We start from the raw sequence: 15,206 nt of genomic DNA, 5'->3' as shown, positions 1-15,206 counted from the left end.
AGGACCAAGCTGTGTTGTTCCACTCTGCATGGGGTCGCCATGAATTGGGGCCAAGTTAAAGGCAGCTAACAATGGTCACTCTCACATGCTTTGGGCATGTTGTCTGAAGGTCCCTGGAGAAGGACATTTATCCGGGTGTCCCGAGAAGGCTCGGGACGGTGGAGGGACAGCGCAGAGAGGGAGACCCCTAGAAGAGATGGATTGACCCAGTGACAGTGGCAGGTGTGTCAGAGACCATGAGATTGGCTTAGGATAGGACAGGGTTTAGAGCGATTGGCTCAAGGGCACATAACCACAACCATCACAGGGTCAAATTCCCTGGAAATGGGGACACAGTGTTGAAGGTCTAATGGACAGAGCAGGCTGTCTGGGAATGAAGGTAGGCAGGTGTGAGGGCTGCAAGAAGTGGGCATGGATGATCACCAAGACCACCTTGAAAAGCAGCAAGGCGGGGTGACAGTTCTGAGGAGCAGAGATGCGGAATCCGGAGGGAAGGGGCAAGGATGACCTGTGAGCAGCTAAGCAGAGATTTCCTGGATGCAGCCTTGAGGCAGCCCCAGGGAGTTGGGAAGGGAGTAGGGGAAGGGCCAGCGGAACCCAGGCTCTCCCTGCAAGTTCCCTGGGTGATTGTTCAGCCTTGAAACTGAAAGTAAAGCTGAACTGAGAAGACAAACCCACACACGCCGCAGCAGGAAAGGCCCTGTCTACTTCGGCACTGGGGCGCTGGTAGTGGTAGGACACTGGTGAGCCCCCCTCGCCTGGACACATGGCCCACCTGGCCCTCTGTCCCCAGGCTGTTTGGAGGCATGGCCAAAATTGGAGAGGCTTTGTCCCCAGAGCTGACTCTAGCCATATAGTCCCAGACACAACACAACCCCCATGGCAGGACATTTCCTCCTCTGCAGACTCCACCTCTCCCTGGGAGCTGCTCCCCAGGTGCTGGAGTTAATTGCAGCTGACGCCAGGCAGAGTCTGGGGTGAGGACTCTGCCCACCTACATGGCCCCAGGACATCCTCACCCAAGATTCTTGTCCAAGCCAAGGGGATGATGGGGGCTCCTCATGCTTCCAGTGAGACTTGAGTGGGGAGAGAGAGCTCAAAGCTCTTCCCTGTCACTTTCTTTGGAGGAAGACAGGGAGGGAGGCAGTGGGAGGTTGTGTCTTCCCTTGGCTGACTCAGGATGTAGAGGCTGGCGACTCAGGCTGGCACCAAGGCTTGGCCACTTCCCAAGGAAAGTGATGGGCTGATTTCCTCTCCCTGGTTCCCCACCTGCCGCCTCTCCTCTCCCTCCCCTTCCCTCCCCCAGTGCCCTTGCCTGGCAGCCTGCCCAGGCGTGGTCAGGTCCCTCTGGCTCACCAGCTGTCCTAGAAGGTTCATTCTAGGAAGGTTCCTTACTCACTCACTCTGTCTTCTCCTAGGTCCTTCGTGCAGTTGGTCCAGCCCAGCATGTGGCCCTGAGCTCTCTGCGGCCTTGGGATCTCCACTGCTCAGGGGGTAGGCTCTGGGTGCCCAGCTCCCCTCTTCTTCAGGAGAAGCCCAGCAGCTCCAGAGAGCCGGGCACACCCCGTTGTCAGCTCTCTGCAAAAGCAGCATGGCTATTACCGTACAGCCTAGTGACCTGGTCTTTGAATTTGCAAGCAACGGGATGGATGACATCCACCAGGTATGGATGACCCCAGAGACCAAAGTGCTGTCCACTAATGTGGATGAACAGGCAGCCAGCCAAGTGTGACCTGGAAGGCCAGTCAGCAGATATTGACCAAGCACCTACTATTCTTAGAACTCTGAGCCTGCCAACCCGACTGTATGTTAGCTAGTCGCTCAGTGTGGCCCTCCAAGGAGTCACGGGGTGGTCAGTCAAGTGAGCCCCTTGTCCCGTGCAGCTGTGTGGCATGTGCAGCCACCAAGCCCTCAGAGTAGCTTGCCCAGTAGGTCAAGGTGTAGCCTGACAAGCAGGTGATCTTTCAGACACTCGCCTCCACCCACTGCCCTGTGTCACCTCCACCCACTGCCCTGTGTCACCTCCACCCGCTGCCCTGTGTCACAGTGAGAGAGACGCTAAGGAGACCACAGGGTAAGAAATAGAGAGCGTGGCAGCTGGCAGGAGCCGCAGGGCGGTACACAGCCCTGCGTGTCTTGAGACACGTGTCTTATCTGGAAACGGGGTGGGGGTCTTTTGGTGGGAGGGAAGGAGGCACGTTATCCTCTGAGAACTTTCACGTCCACATTGGATGGTGCCCTTGTGTCACCTAGACAGGCCCCATTCCCATCTTTTCCCAACTCCCAAATCCTTCTCTTCATAAAGGTGAGATGATCCATTTCTAGGAGCTCTGGTGGTGCAGTGATTATGCTTTTGGCTGCTAACCAAGAGGCCCATGGTTCGAATCTCTCTGTGGGAGAAGGTTGCGGCAGTCGGCTTCTGTCCTGCAGGGGTCGCTAGGAGTTGGAATCCTCTCAGTGGAAATGAGTTTGGCGTTTTTCTATTTTGAAGGGTATCGGTGCCTAACTCTATCCTAAATCTCTGTGGGGATAAACTTTTACCCAGTCTCCTGTGGCCTGCCAAAGGCTGCCCCCTAGTGGGCCTTTAAGCACATCGTTCTTTCTAATCATTGTGATTATTGTATTGAGTCTGAACGGACCCATAGCTGACCTTCCAGCAGATTTACAGAAACAGTAAATCACACGGAAGGAGAGTGCTCATCCTTCTCCCGTGGAGCAACTGGTGACTTTGAACCGCACACCTTTGGAATTGAAGTGCAGCTTCTTATCACTCCAGCCAGGAGAGATCCCTAATCATTGTGGAGGTTTGATTAAAACCTTCTGGTGTGCTTAGCCAAGTGGAAGGCACCATGCAGGCAGAAGGAGAAGAAAAAGTAACCTTCCCAGGCTCTCAAAGCTACTTGTAATTTTTCAATTGATTGTAGTTTGCTCAGCAGAGAGTGCCAGGTGGTGCAAATGGTTAAGGGCCCTGCTAGGTGAAAGGTTGGCGGTTCAAACTCATCGAGAGGTTTCTGGGAAGTCTGGCCTGGTGATGCTTCTGCAGGGTCACAGCCTTGACCATCCTATGGTCCAGGAGTCACCATGAGTTAGACTCAACTGATGGTAATTAGCAACAACTCGCTCAGAAGCACGTTCTGTGTTTCACAGAGGCTGCTCTTAACCCCCAGCCCCAAGCCTGCCCCTTCACCCTCAGCAAACGACCTCTCATCCAATGCACAGAGAAAGTCAAAGGTAAGGATGGCCTCAGTTTCCTTCCTGTCATCTTCTTAATCACCTGACCCGGTTCTGACTTCCTTTGCTCTAGTCTGAGAGGAAAGATTGCCCCTTGTCCTTCCAAAGGATATAATCCCTCCTACCTGTGCACAGTCTCGTCTATCTCCTTCAAGACTTCAAGCCATCAATGGCCTCACCTTTTTCTCATATCTTCAGACCTTTAAGACCTTTCTCTTCAACCTAGAACATCTTCAAGTCTCCCAGCCCTCAAAGTTTTCTCCCTGCCCCGCTCCTCCCTTCAAAACCCCATCTTCTTAACTTCTCTCCCTCCCACCTCCCCCAGGGTAATCTCCACCCTCTGTTTCTTTCTCATCTCTCCTTTGCTTGTTTTGGGGGAAAACAATGGGTATTGTGAAATGGGTCATTAAAAAAAAACCCCAATAGCATATCAGTCATAGATATACTGTTCCAAGACAGTGTTAAAATGAACGCCTATATACTAGCCACCCAAGTTAAGAAATGAAGCATTTCCAATTTCTCAGGTGCGCCCCTGAGACCTAACATCTTGTGCACTCATCTTGTTCTGTGTGTTTGATGTGTATTGAGCCATTTAAGAAACCCAGTAGGGTAGATACTATGATCACCCCAATTTTACAGACGAGTAAACAGAGATGTTAGATGACTTGCCTAAGATACTAGCCAAATGTCTTAGCTTATTTTAACCAAGCTTGCCTACAAATCCAGGTGGTCAGCTTCTAGATTAAGTTCAATCCAGTAGATCTCCCTGAGATGCTGGAAATCTTCCCATTTTATGCTGCCCAGTGCCTTTATCCACGTGTGGCTCAGAAGCACCTGAACCACTGAAGAATTGAACTTATTTCATTTTTTACAAAAAAGCATGTCCCTGAATTTTAAAACCATCTTAAGAATAGATTTAAGGCAATAATAAAATACCAGAGAAGTTGGATTGAGGAAGACTCATCAACAACCTGCATTATGAAGATGGCACAACCTTGCTTACTGAAAATGAAGCACTTACTGCAAAAGATCAAGGACTAAAGCCTTCAATATGGATTACATCTCAACACTAAGAAAACAAAAATTCTCACTACTGGACTGATGGAGAACCTCATGATAGATGGAGAAAATATTTCAGTTGTCAACAATTTCATTTTCCTTAGACCCACAACCAGGACCCAGGGTAGCAGCAGTCGAAAAATCAAAAGATTTTAAAAATAACCCCCCTAGAAATCAAGAGATGTGTTTCTTTGGGGAAATCTGCTGTTAAGGACCTCTCCAAAATGCTAAACAGCAGGAAGACAGTTAAAAGACTAAGGTATACCTGATCCAAGTCATGGTTTGGTCATTTGTTTCCTATGCATTTGAAAGTTGCACAATGAATAAAGATGACAGAAAAATCTAGGCCTTTGAATTATGGTGTTATATATCCCATGGACTGTCAAATAGAACCAACAAGTCTGTCTTAAAGAAAATGCCTTAGAGGCAAGGCTGATGTAACTCCCTCTCACTTACTTTGGATATATTTCCAGGAATAACGAGTACTTAGAGAGGAACATCATGGAAAGGTAGGAGGTCATCGAAAAAAAGAAACACCCTCCAGGAGACAGACTGACACAGTCACTACCACAATTGGGCTCAGGTGCCACAAAGATGATAACGATAAGGCGAAGTTCAGACCTGTTGCTCATAGGGTAGCTATGAATCATAGTAGACTCCATGGCACCGGTCCTTGGGAAAGATCTCATACTGGGGAAAATGGAGTGTCAGAGGAGAAGAGGGAGACGTCAATAAGATGGATTGATACAGTGACAGAGTCAGTGGGCTCGGACATATGAGAGGTGATGCGAACGGCACAGGATAGGTTCATAGGGTTGCTGTGAGTCATAGTAAAGTCAGGGCACCTTACCAACAACATTAAAGGGGTTTAGGGATCCCAGTTCCCTTTTGAGCTCTCAGGAACTTCTTTCTGCCTCCACAGATCGGCATCTCCATTTTCTGGCTCCACGGATAGGCATATCCTCCACAAATGTACCTCACACTCCCCATATCCAGACCCTGTACCCGTTCTTTTTCTCCACAAAACTGCTCCCAACTGGTTTATAGCCAGTAATGAAAAGACTGGTTTGGAATGACCCAACTGGTTTATAGCCAGTAACGAAAAGACTGGCAATTAAAACACAGTGGTACCACAGATTAACTAAGCCCAATAATCTGTATCTGTAAAGATTATAGCCAATGAAAGCCTAGAGGAGTCCTTATGGCACAGTGGTTAACTGCTTGGCTGCTAACTAACACGTCAGTGGTTCAAACCCACCAGCTATTCTGCAAGAGAAAGATGTGACAATCTTTCCATAAAGGTTTACAACCTTAGTGACTCTGTGGGGTCGTACTCTAGCTTAGAGGGTCATTCTGAGTCAGAATCTACCCAACACCACTGTGTTTCGTTTGGGGGTTTTAAAACCGAATGGAGCAAGTCTGCTCCATAAAGCAAAGGGTCTCTTAGGTCACAAACCCACTAAAATCCCCAAATCAACAACTAAGCTGTACACTTCCTCCTTGGTGCTCCGTTAACATGAATTCTATCCCCTTCCTCACTCCCTACCATCTACTCAAATGAGGACATTTGACTCCCTCTCCTGCTCCAAGCAGTTACTACACCCTGGCTAGTCCACCTCTGTAATATTTCTGTTCTTCTATCTCCATTGCCACTGTCACTGTCACAGACTTAACCCTAAGCTGTCTGTGCTCTGAGCTCCCCATCCTTGTCATTGACCCGTCCTCTCCCACTGTTCTCCGAAGGCACTCGATCATTCTCATAGCTCACGTTCTCACCCTAGCCACAGATAACACATAGCTACAACTACTTAGTTATGCGTGAGGTCTGGTGGCCTAGTAGCAAGAAGCTGCACTGCAATTCCAAAGGCACGTGGCTTGAATCCAGAGGGAGAAAGATGAGCAAGTGTCCTCCTATTGGGTCAGCAGCCTCTGACAACCTGCTGGAGGGTCAGCCATGAGTCGGCACCAGCCCGACAGCACATAACAACAACAAGCATTTAAGAATGAGAGCACATGGTCTAGGCCGCCTGATTTCTGTCCATGGAGAACCCATGCCAGTGTGTGAGCATGGAATCCTACAAGACACCGGCCACTTCTGTCATTGAACTTTATTCTGGATGAATTGGACAATAAAACGGAAGAAGAAGATAAATAAATGAACGAAATGGTTGGAAATAGGAGGGGACAGATATAGGCGAGTGCATGTTACTACAGCTGTGATCGTACTTAGGTCTAGCTGCAAATATATATACACACACACACACACACACATATATATACACCATGTATATAATATATATTATATATATACACATATATATGCACCATATATATAGTAGAGTCAGAGGAAGCAAACAAAACCCAACAACAACAAAATGGGAAATTAACATTTTCTTTCCTGATGATACAGTTGGATGCCTGGCAAACCTAGTTCAGTATGCTGGCTGGTTAATAAATAGACAGATGGGGTGGGGAGAGTGAGAGTATGAGAGAGAGATGTGTAAAAGCATTTATGTAACAAGCAATAACCAAGAGCGGCAGGATCAGGTAAGATCCAGTTACTTTAAAAAAAGCAGAATTAATACAAAGAGTCCTGGTGAGCCAATGGTTAAGTGCTCAGCTATTAACCACAAGGTTGGTGGTTTGAACCTACCCATCAGCTCTGCTTCAGTTCTCTAGTGCTGCTGTAATGGGAAGGCTTTAAACAGATTTCTTCTTTGACAGTTTAGGAAGCTGTTATTGTTGTGTACCATCACATTGGAACTGACCCGTAGCTGGCCCTCTATTGGGTTTTTGGAGGCAGTAAACTGCATGGGAGGAGATAGCCCAGCTTTCTCCCACACAGCAGCTGGTGGATTCTAATTGCATGCCTCCAGGTTGACAGAGCTGCTCCTTACTACTACTAGGCCACCAGAAGCTAGAACTCCAAAACCAGTTCTAGGGGACGATTTGCTCAGAGAAGATTCTTTTCTCCTTTCAATAGCTGTGGGCCCGGAGTTCTGTAGAGAGCTCCATGTGTCCTGGCAGGATCCGGAGGCTGCGCTCCACTCCCAGCTCTTCTTTTTGCTGGTAGTCAGACTCCTTCTTTGCTTGCTTCTCTCTCATTTCATCTCATCATTCCCCCCCCCCGCCACCTACCTTCCTTCTAAGAGATGAAAGGCAATGCAGGCCACGCTTGCCTAGTATCAGACCAGGATTGTGACCCGAGCAAGGGTGTTGCATCCCACCCTAATCCTCTCACAATTAGCAAATATCGTGGAGTGATTACATCAGTACATAAATACCAAACAAGATCATTACATAATGGCCCAACATGACCCAGCCAAGTAGATACATATTTTATGGGCTGGGGCACAGTTTAATACAGTGGCAGTTAATCACATGAGAAGAGATTGCCCATCCTTCTCCCTCGGAGCAGCTGGTGGCCTTAAACCTTGTCCCTTCAGGATTAGAGTGCAGCTTCTTGTCACTAAGCCACCAGAGCTCTTTAGAAAACCCTATGGGGAAGTTCTGTTCTGTTCTGTGGGGCTGCAATGAATCAGAACTGCCTTGATGGCACCCGGCAATATAAGGAATTGGTTGAACAAGAACTAGAAAACAAAACCCGTGAAAACAGGACTGTGGTAGGCAGAAGAATGCCCCGCCTGCCCCCAAATGTGAGTCCCTGGAACTTACCAATATGTAAAGGAGAATGAGGTTGCAGATAAGGACTGCTAATCGGTTGACTTTAAGATCAGGACAGTAGCCTGGACTATGCAGATGGGTCCAATGTCATCATTAAGGTCCTAATCTTTATAAGTTAAGGAGAGAGGCATACAAGGAACAACCAGAGAGATGACAGCTAGCCCAGTGTTGCTGGCTTTGAAGATGGAGGAACTGGCCACAAGCCAAAGAATGTGGGAAGTCTCTGGGACATGGAAAGGGTGAGGAAAGTGATGCTTCCCCTAGCGACTGCGGAAAGGAACACAGTCCTCCTAACATTGATTGTAGCCAGCTGAACAATCCTCCGCTCTATGTGTCCAACTTCTGATACCCAGAACTGTCTGATAATTGTGTTAGTTTTGAACCACTTGGGGGTGGGGGAGGGGAAGAAACCATTCAAAATATTGCCTGGTTGATGCTGAACCCTGGGCAACACCATCCTCTACAGAGGATAGCCCCCCCCACCCCCACCCCGGGGCTCCAGGAATTAGGAATTGTGCAGAGGGGCGGACTCAGAGGGAGGGCTTCCTAGAAGAGGTGGCTGGGCCTTGAACCAGATGATTCTCTTCTCCACAGTTAGAAGATCCCTCGGTGTTCCCAGCTGTGATCGTGGAGCAGGTACCCTACCCGGAATTACTGCATCTGTACTCAGGCCTGGAGCTGGACGATGGTCACAGTGGCATTCTGACGGACAGGACCGTGTGCATGACAGAGAATCAGATCGTGGAGGGCAGGTTTTTGCTGGCAGGTCTGTTCCCCTTCCCGGGGAGGAGTTGAGAAGAAGGGTTCTATCTTCTGGGACTCAGAGTGGTGCCCAGTTGCTCTGGATGGTACAGGCAAGGCCCCCAACAGTTGGAAATTAGAAAAGGTGTCTAGGATGAACTAAGGTACTATCGTTTCAGAGAGGAGGGGGCCTCCTGAGAGGATTCCTGATCTCTAGAGTTGGTGAGGGGAGTGAGTGGTGAAAAGGGTGAAGAGCACTGATTCTTCTAGGCTGTTCCATGAACTTGGCTCCTTAACGCCATCCCCTGGGTGGATATCCTCTGCCTTGAGCCCTGTGTCCTCAGGGGGGATTTTGGCTTTTTCTCTTCCCTTTGGACTTGGCTCTCAGATGACAATGAAACCACCTTGCCCACCGTGTCTACCACCGAAGTCTTGCTCAATGCACAATCTCCCAATGAGGTCCTGGATGAGAAGCAGATCTGTAAGTTGGAACCCCACCATCTTGCCCTTCCTTGACTGACCATTCAAGGTTACCCCAAATTTCATTCTTAACCCAGCACCTGATATTACTGGACTCTGAGGCTTGTGTGTACATAGGCACACCCATCTCTGTGCATGGAGACACACTCTTTACTGGAAAGGGGAGGGCTTTGGGGACCACTGGAGACAAATAAATGGTAGGCAGTGATTTTTCTGGTCTCATCACTCCCTTGCCTGGTTCCCAGGGAGATGAACAGATGGACATACAGGGAATGGCTGAGCTGGGAGATGTAAACTGAGTGAATGACGAAATCAGGGTGGCTCTGGACCTGACACATACATACCGTCTCCACAGGCCTGCCCCTCTTTCTCGCCTTGGGAGACCCTGCAGTGCACCCTGCTTTACCTGAGGTGTTTCTTTCCTCTCCCAGTCAGCACCTCTGATGTGGTTCAAGACTCGAACCCGGCACCAGCCATCTCGATGCCCAGCCACATGACCCTGAACAGGGAAAGTGACACTGGTGACCAGGAGGGACAGTCTCTGGAAGAGATGAGCCTCGGAGATGAGAATGCCAAGAAGACTGGGAAGTCAAAGAAGAGAAGTGAGTGTGTGTGCATGTGCTTGTCTGGGAGGGGTTGGTGGTGAGTGTAAGGGTCAGGAGCCCATCCAGGAGGAAGGACTAGGCTGAAGCTCAAGGTCATGTTAAGTGCTCAGCTCTCTGGTCCACAATGGTCCTGACAGGTGCCCCTCTAACACCTGGCTCTCACAGCTGCCTTGCCCCCAGTGGCTGTTTTTCTCAGCTCCTATCTGCCCTGCACGGCTCTGAGTCTCCCAGATGTGCAGTGGACTGAGCTGGCAGTTCAGAGCCCAGGCTTGCATCATGGCCTGGAACGGGGTGGCAGGGGGCGGCAGGCCTCACCCTGTTTATCAAAGACAAGTCATATGCCATGTGCGTCTCTTCCTTCTTTGGAGCTTATGAATTTGAGGCCGCACTTGGGAGAGGACTTTGGGCTTTCCCAAAGCCTGATGTTATTGATTTACTCAGGTAATACTTGGCTGATACATCCTTGTATCCTTGGCTGAAGCCCAGTGCCTGCATGAGGCTGCCTTGCCACTGCAAAATGTAAAGGCAGTGGGTGGTGGTCTTAGGAAGGCGACTCAAGTGCAGACCCTAGACTTTCCCTCCCCTACGCCGAGCCCTGGTGGCGCCAGGGTCAAGCATTTGCCTGCTAACGTCACTCACTCACTCATTCCCATTGAGTCCAAATCGACTCATAGCCGACATCCCTCTGCCCCAGTGGGTTTTCAAAGGCTGTAAACCTCATGGGAGGAGATTGCCAAATTTTCTCCCACGGAGTAGCTGATGGATCTGAACTACATGCCTTTGGGTTAGCAGCACATCTCCCTAACAGATTAAGCCAACAGAGCTCCTTAACCTGAAGGTTGGCAGTTCAAACCCACCAGCAGGTCCGCGGCAGAAAGACCTGGCAAGTTACCTCAGTAAGGATGACAGACTAGGAAACCCTGTGGGGCAGTGCTCTGTCATGCGCGGTCGCTGGGAGTGTGCTCCCCAGCACCTTAGAACACACTTCCCGTACCCTGTATTTGCATGTGACCTTTGGGTCTGTAAAAGGGGGGCCACTGAGCAGGGGCAGATCCCTGTCAGCTGGGCCTCCAGCCCCCCTGCCTTGCCCCCTCCTTGTCCACGTTGTCCCACCCTCCCTCGCAGCTCAGACTCATCTTGCTCTCCCATTTCTCCCTGACAGTCCGGAAGTCCAAAGGCAACCGAAGTGCCTCACCTGTCACCGACCCCAGCATCCCCATACGGAAAAAATCCAAGGATGGCAAAGGTCTGGCTCGGAGGCTGAGGGAGGGAAAGGGAGCCCCTTCTCTGCCTCCTGGGTGTGTGGGCCCCTCACTGCCATCTGCCTGCAGGGAGCACCATCTACCTGTGGGAGTTCCTCCTGGCCCTTCTGCAAGACAGAAACACCTGCCCCAAGTACATCAAGTGGACCCAGCGTGAGAAAGGCATCTTCAAACTGGTAGACTCTAAAGCGGTGTCCAAGCTGTGGGGGAAGCAGAAAAACAAGCCTGACATGAACTATGAGACAATGGGACGGGCCCTAAGGTAGGTGCAGGACCCCTGCCTCCCTACCCGACTGTTACCAAGTGCTGCAGCCCTATGCCCTGCTGTACTAGAGGCCTGATGAGTCCTTTGAAGACTTGGGTCTCACAGGCCTCCCATCCCTTCCTCAGGCCTGCATGGACTTCTGGGTAGGGAGGACCCCTCTCTTGCATCTCTGCCTAGCTTGACCTCTTTTTTCAGGCAGGAAAAGTATTTCTGGGCTTTCCCCTTCCCAAAAAGGCTGGCCACGAACACAGGGAGACAGGCCTCCCAGGCTGGGGCTCGCCTCTCAGGCTGGGAAGTGTCTAAAACCTGACCATTTGCCCCCTCACTCGTATTTCCAGCCCTTATTCACCCTTGTCCTTGGCCACAAAGCAAGGTGAGGACTGTTCTAACAACTCCTAATTATTATTAAGGGAGCCCTCATGGCTTGTGGTAAAGGGTGAAGCGACCAACTCAAAGGCATGCAGTTTGAATCCACTGCAGCAGGGCAGAAGGAAAGATGGACAATCTGCGATTTAATGCCTCTGAAAACCCGCTGGAGTCACTTTCAGCTCAATAGCACATAAAAAGAATGATGATTACTAGGGGTAGTGGATGTAGCTCCTTGAAACAGTGCATGCTTCACATAAGTGAGATCTGAGGTTCAATTCCCAGCATCTCCGGATTGAATTTTAGGAAGCTCTGGTAGCATAGTCTGTGGGGGGCTTTGCTGTAAACCCAAAAGCAGCACCTCTCTGGTATCAATGCGCCAGCAACCAGCATGGGAGAGAGATGAGCAATATCCTCTGCTATTTACAGCTTCGGAACCCCAGTGGAGGGTCAGTTATGAGTCACTTCTGACTCAATGGCGATAGGTTTTAAAATCATCATCATCATCATCATCATCCTCCACTGAGTCCTCAAAGAAGGAGAATCTTGGGCATTTCCTAAGGGGCTTCCAGGTCTGGGAGTCGTATTTCCCCTTGGCCTTGATCTTCTGTCCTCAGCCTCTCCCATCCTGGAGATTGGAGAGAGGGGGCTCCTTACTCAGTCCCTAACTCACTCCATACCCCTCAATTCTTATGCCCAGATATTACTACCAAAGAGGAATCCTTGCCAAGGTGGAAGGGCAGAGGCTGGTGTACCAATTCAAGGAGATGCCCAAGGACCTGGTGGTGATCGAAGATGAGGAAGAGCCGGGCGAGGTCGTGGTGGCCGAATCCCCCCAGGCCCCCGCGTCCTCCAGCGCCACTGCCCGCCGAGGCAGCTCCCGGGTCTCATCCCGAGTCATTCCGCAGAGCAAGGGCAGCCCCTCCTGGGAGAAGCCAAATATGCAGCACGTTGTGCTGCAGCCAACTGCCAGTCTGGAATTGGGACTGTCTCCAGATGAGGAGACCCCCACTACCTCCACTGGGCTTGTCTCCCCACCGGAGAGCCAGGCCAAGCTCACTCAAGCCGTGAGGTAAGGGCACAACCCTTGTAATTCTCTGCGGCCCTCGGGTGAAGGGACCCATCTTCGCTCAGCTCCTTGTAAAGCTCTGCTAGGGCGCTGGCCTCACAGGACCCTCAGAAGATCCCTGGGAAGTCAGAAGGGCACTTGTGGGTCAAGGGAGGAAACTGGCAGAGGCCGGCACTTGACTTGGAGGGAGGCTTCTGCTACCATCTGGGGCTCCTTCTGTCACACGGGCCATCTCCCCCCAGGTTGGCCAACAAGACCCTCCACTCTTGGGCCCATATCCTCAAGTCTCTGTCCCTCCAGAAAAGGGGCAGCAGCGAATGTTGTGGAGATGTCTACTCTAACTTCAGCCCTGCTGGAAAGCTTTTTCTGCTTCCAAACTGAGCCGAGGTGCCCCAGTTTTCCCTTTCTGGGTTTGGCTTCAGTACCTCTCCCCTCATGGGGGCACTCCTCTGAGAAAGGGGAGGTCGCAGACTAGCATGGTGAGGGGCAAGCCCAGCTCTGAGGCCCCGCTCTATGCCTTGCTAGCTGTGTGCTCTCAGACAAGTTACAGAACTTCTCTGTGCCCCAGGGGCCAGAGGCAGTAAAATCTGGTTATTAGTCTTATACAGTTGTCGTGGGGATGGGATGAAATTCTACTCTTCGAATGATCCTTGACCTATAAGAAGTTCTTAATAAATGATAAATGTTAGCAAAAACAAGGTCCCCAAGAGGTGTAAAGACTCAACTATCGACCCCTCAAGGAGCCCTAGTGTCTCTTTGTTTAAGCGCTTGGCTGCTAACGCAAAGGTCGGCAATTCGGAGCCTCTGGGCACTTTTAGGGAGCTCTGGTGACTTAGTGGAAAGGAGCTGTGCTGCAGTCCCCAAAGGCACGTGGTTCGATTCCATCAGCCACATCCAATTAACACCACTACCCACCATCACCAATTAGCCCAAAGGTTGATGGTTTGAACCCACTCAGCAGTATTGTGGAAGAGAAGCCTGGCTGGCTGCCTGCTTCGATAAAAGATGAGAGCTAAGAAACTCTGTGGAGTCCGTAGGGAGTTGCACATGTCTGGCAGTCCAAACCCACACCACGCGAGGTTGCCATGAGATAGAACTTACTCAAAGGGCAGTGGGGGAAACAAGGAAACAAACCAAAACCCCTTCAGGGACACTCTTTTTTTAAGGCAAAAAGGTAAAGGAGTAAAGATAGATTTATTAGAAAGTTCCAGCTCAACATTGTATCAGACCTTTCTTCTTGAAAGGAAATGGAAGAGGCTCAAAGGCACTCTTTAAAATTTTTTTTTACCGTCTTGCTTACAAAGTTTGTATATATTGTGTTTCACACCAGTCTTCAATCACATTGTGTTTCACAAAATTAATCCCCATTGGCCTTGCCCACCATTACCCTGTCTTTTCGCCCAGAGCCTTCCCAGTTCTTTTGCCACCTCCCTCTACTCATCAAACTGTGCAGCCCTGTGGTTTCACCCCTACCCATCCTCACCCCTGGGCTCCCTCCCTCCCCGCCTTGAGTTCTCATACATGTTTTGCTAGTTTTCCTTCTGTTTCTACAGTAAGAGTCTTATGCAGTCTTTGTCCTTATGAGACTTGGGTTCGTTCACTCAGCATAATTCTTGATGTGCTCTCGGGGCACAGCTCCTGTCTTAACCCAGTCTGTTCTGTTTCTTCTCAGTACTTCTACAGTGCCCAGCAGCATTCACCTGGGAGTGGCACCCATGGGGTCAGGCTCGGCCTTGACCTTGCAGACCATCCCACTGACCACGGTGCTCACCAGCGGGCCGTCCACCAGTACTACTGCGCCAACCCAGCTGGTTCTCCAGAGTGTCCAACCTGGCCAACCCTTCAAGGACACCTTCCTCTTGAACACCACTTTCCAAGAGAGCCAGGTGGCAGCACCAGGGTCTCCACTGATTCTCAGTGGTCTCCCTCAACTTCTGGCTGGGGCCAACCGCCCCAATAACCCTGTGCCAGCCCCGGTTGCGGGCACTGCATCAGCTGGGCCCAGCTCTCAGCCCCCTGGGACTGTGATTGCTGCCTTCATCAGGACTTCCAGCACCACAGCAGCCCCTGGGGTAAAGGAGGGCTCTCTCAGGTCCTCCTCTTATGTCCAGGCTCCCATGGAAGGGCTGCTGGTCCCGGAAGAGACCCTGAGGGAGCTCCTGAGAGATCAGGCTCACCTTCAGCCACTCCCAACCCATGTGGTTTCAAAGGGTTCCCAGAATCAGAGCCTTACGGGAAACCAGACTTTCTCTCCACCCAGCCGCCCCACTGTTGGGCTGACCCCAGTGGCTGAACTTGAGCTGTCCTCAAGCTCAGGGTCTCTGTTTATGGCTGAGTCTAGTGTGGACACCTCCGGGAGCCTGCTGGCCAGATCCCCTACCCCTGCTTCCTATTCCCCATTCAACCCAACTTCCCTCATCAAGATGGAGCCCCATGACATATAA

General features: G+C 50.6%; 1 protein-coding gene across 1 annotated transcript; it reads left to right on the top strand.

Annotated features, from left to right (window-relative positions):
• The first annotated feature begins 1,591 nt into the window (after positions 1–1,591).
• ELF4 (E74-like factor 4 (ets domain transcription factor)) lies at positions 1,592–15,206 on the top strand. Its single transcript, XM_006881788.1, has 8 exons — positions 1,592–1,663; positions 8,569–8,740; positions 9,104–9,196; positions 9,627–9,797; positions 10,963–11,046; positions 11,132–11,324; positions 12,394–12,765; positions 14,435–15,206. The coding sequence occupies exons 1-8, from the start codon at positions 1,592–1,594 to the stop codon at positions 15,204–15,206; spliced, it is 1,929 nt and encodes a 642-aa protein (XP_006881850.1).

The sequence above is a fragment of the Elephantulus edwardii genome, unplaced genomic scaffold, assembly GCF_000299155.1.
Source record: "Elephantulus edwardii isolate Elephantulus edwardi_28Jun2011 unplaced genomic scaffold, EleEdw1.0 scaffold00016, whole genome shotgun sequence".
NCBI lineage: Eukaryota > Metazoa > Chordata > Mammalia > Macroscelidea > Macroscelididae > Elephantulus > Elephantulus edwardii.
The sequence above is the reverse complement of the archived record's forward strand: the minus strand, read 5'-3'. Positions and strand labels throughout refer to the sequence as shown.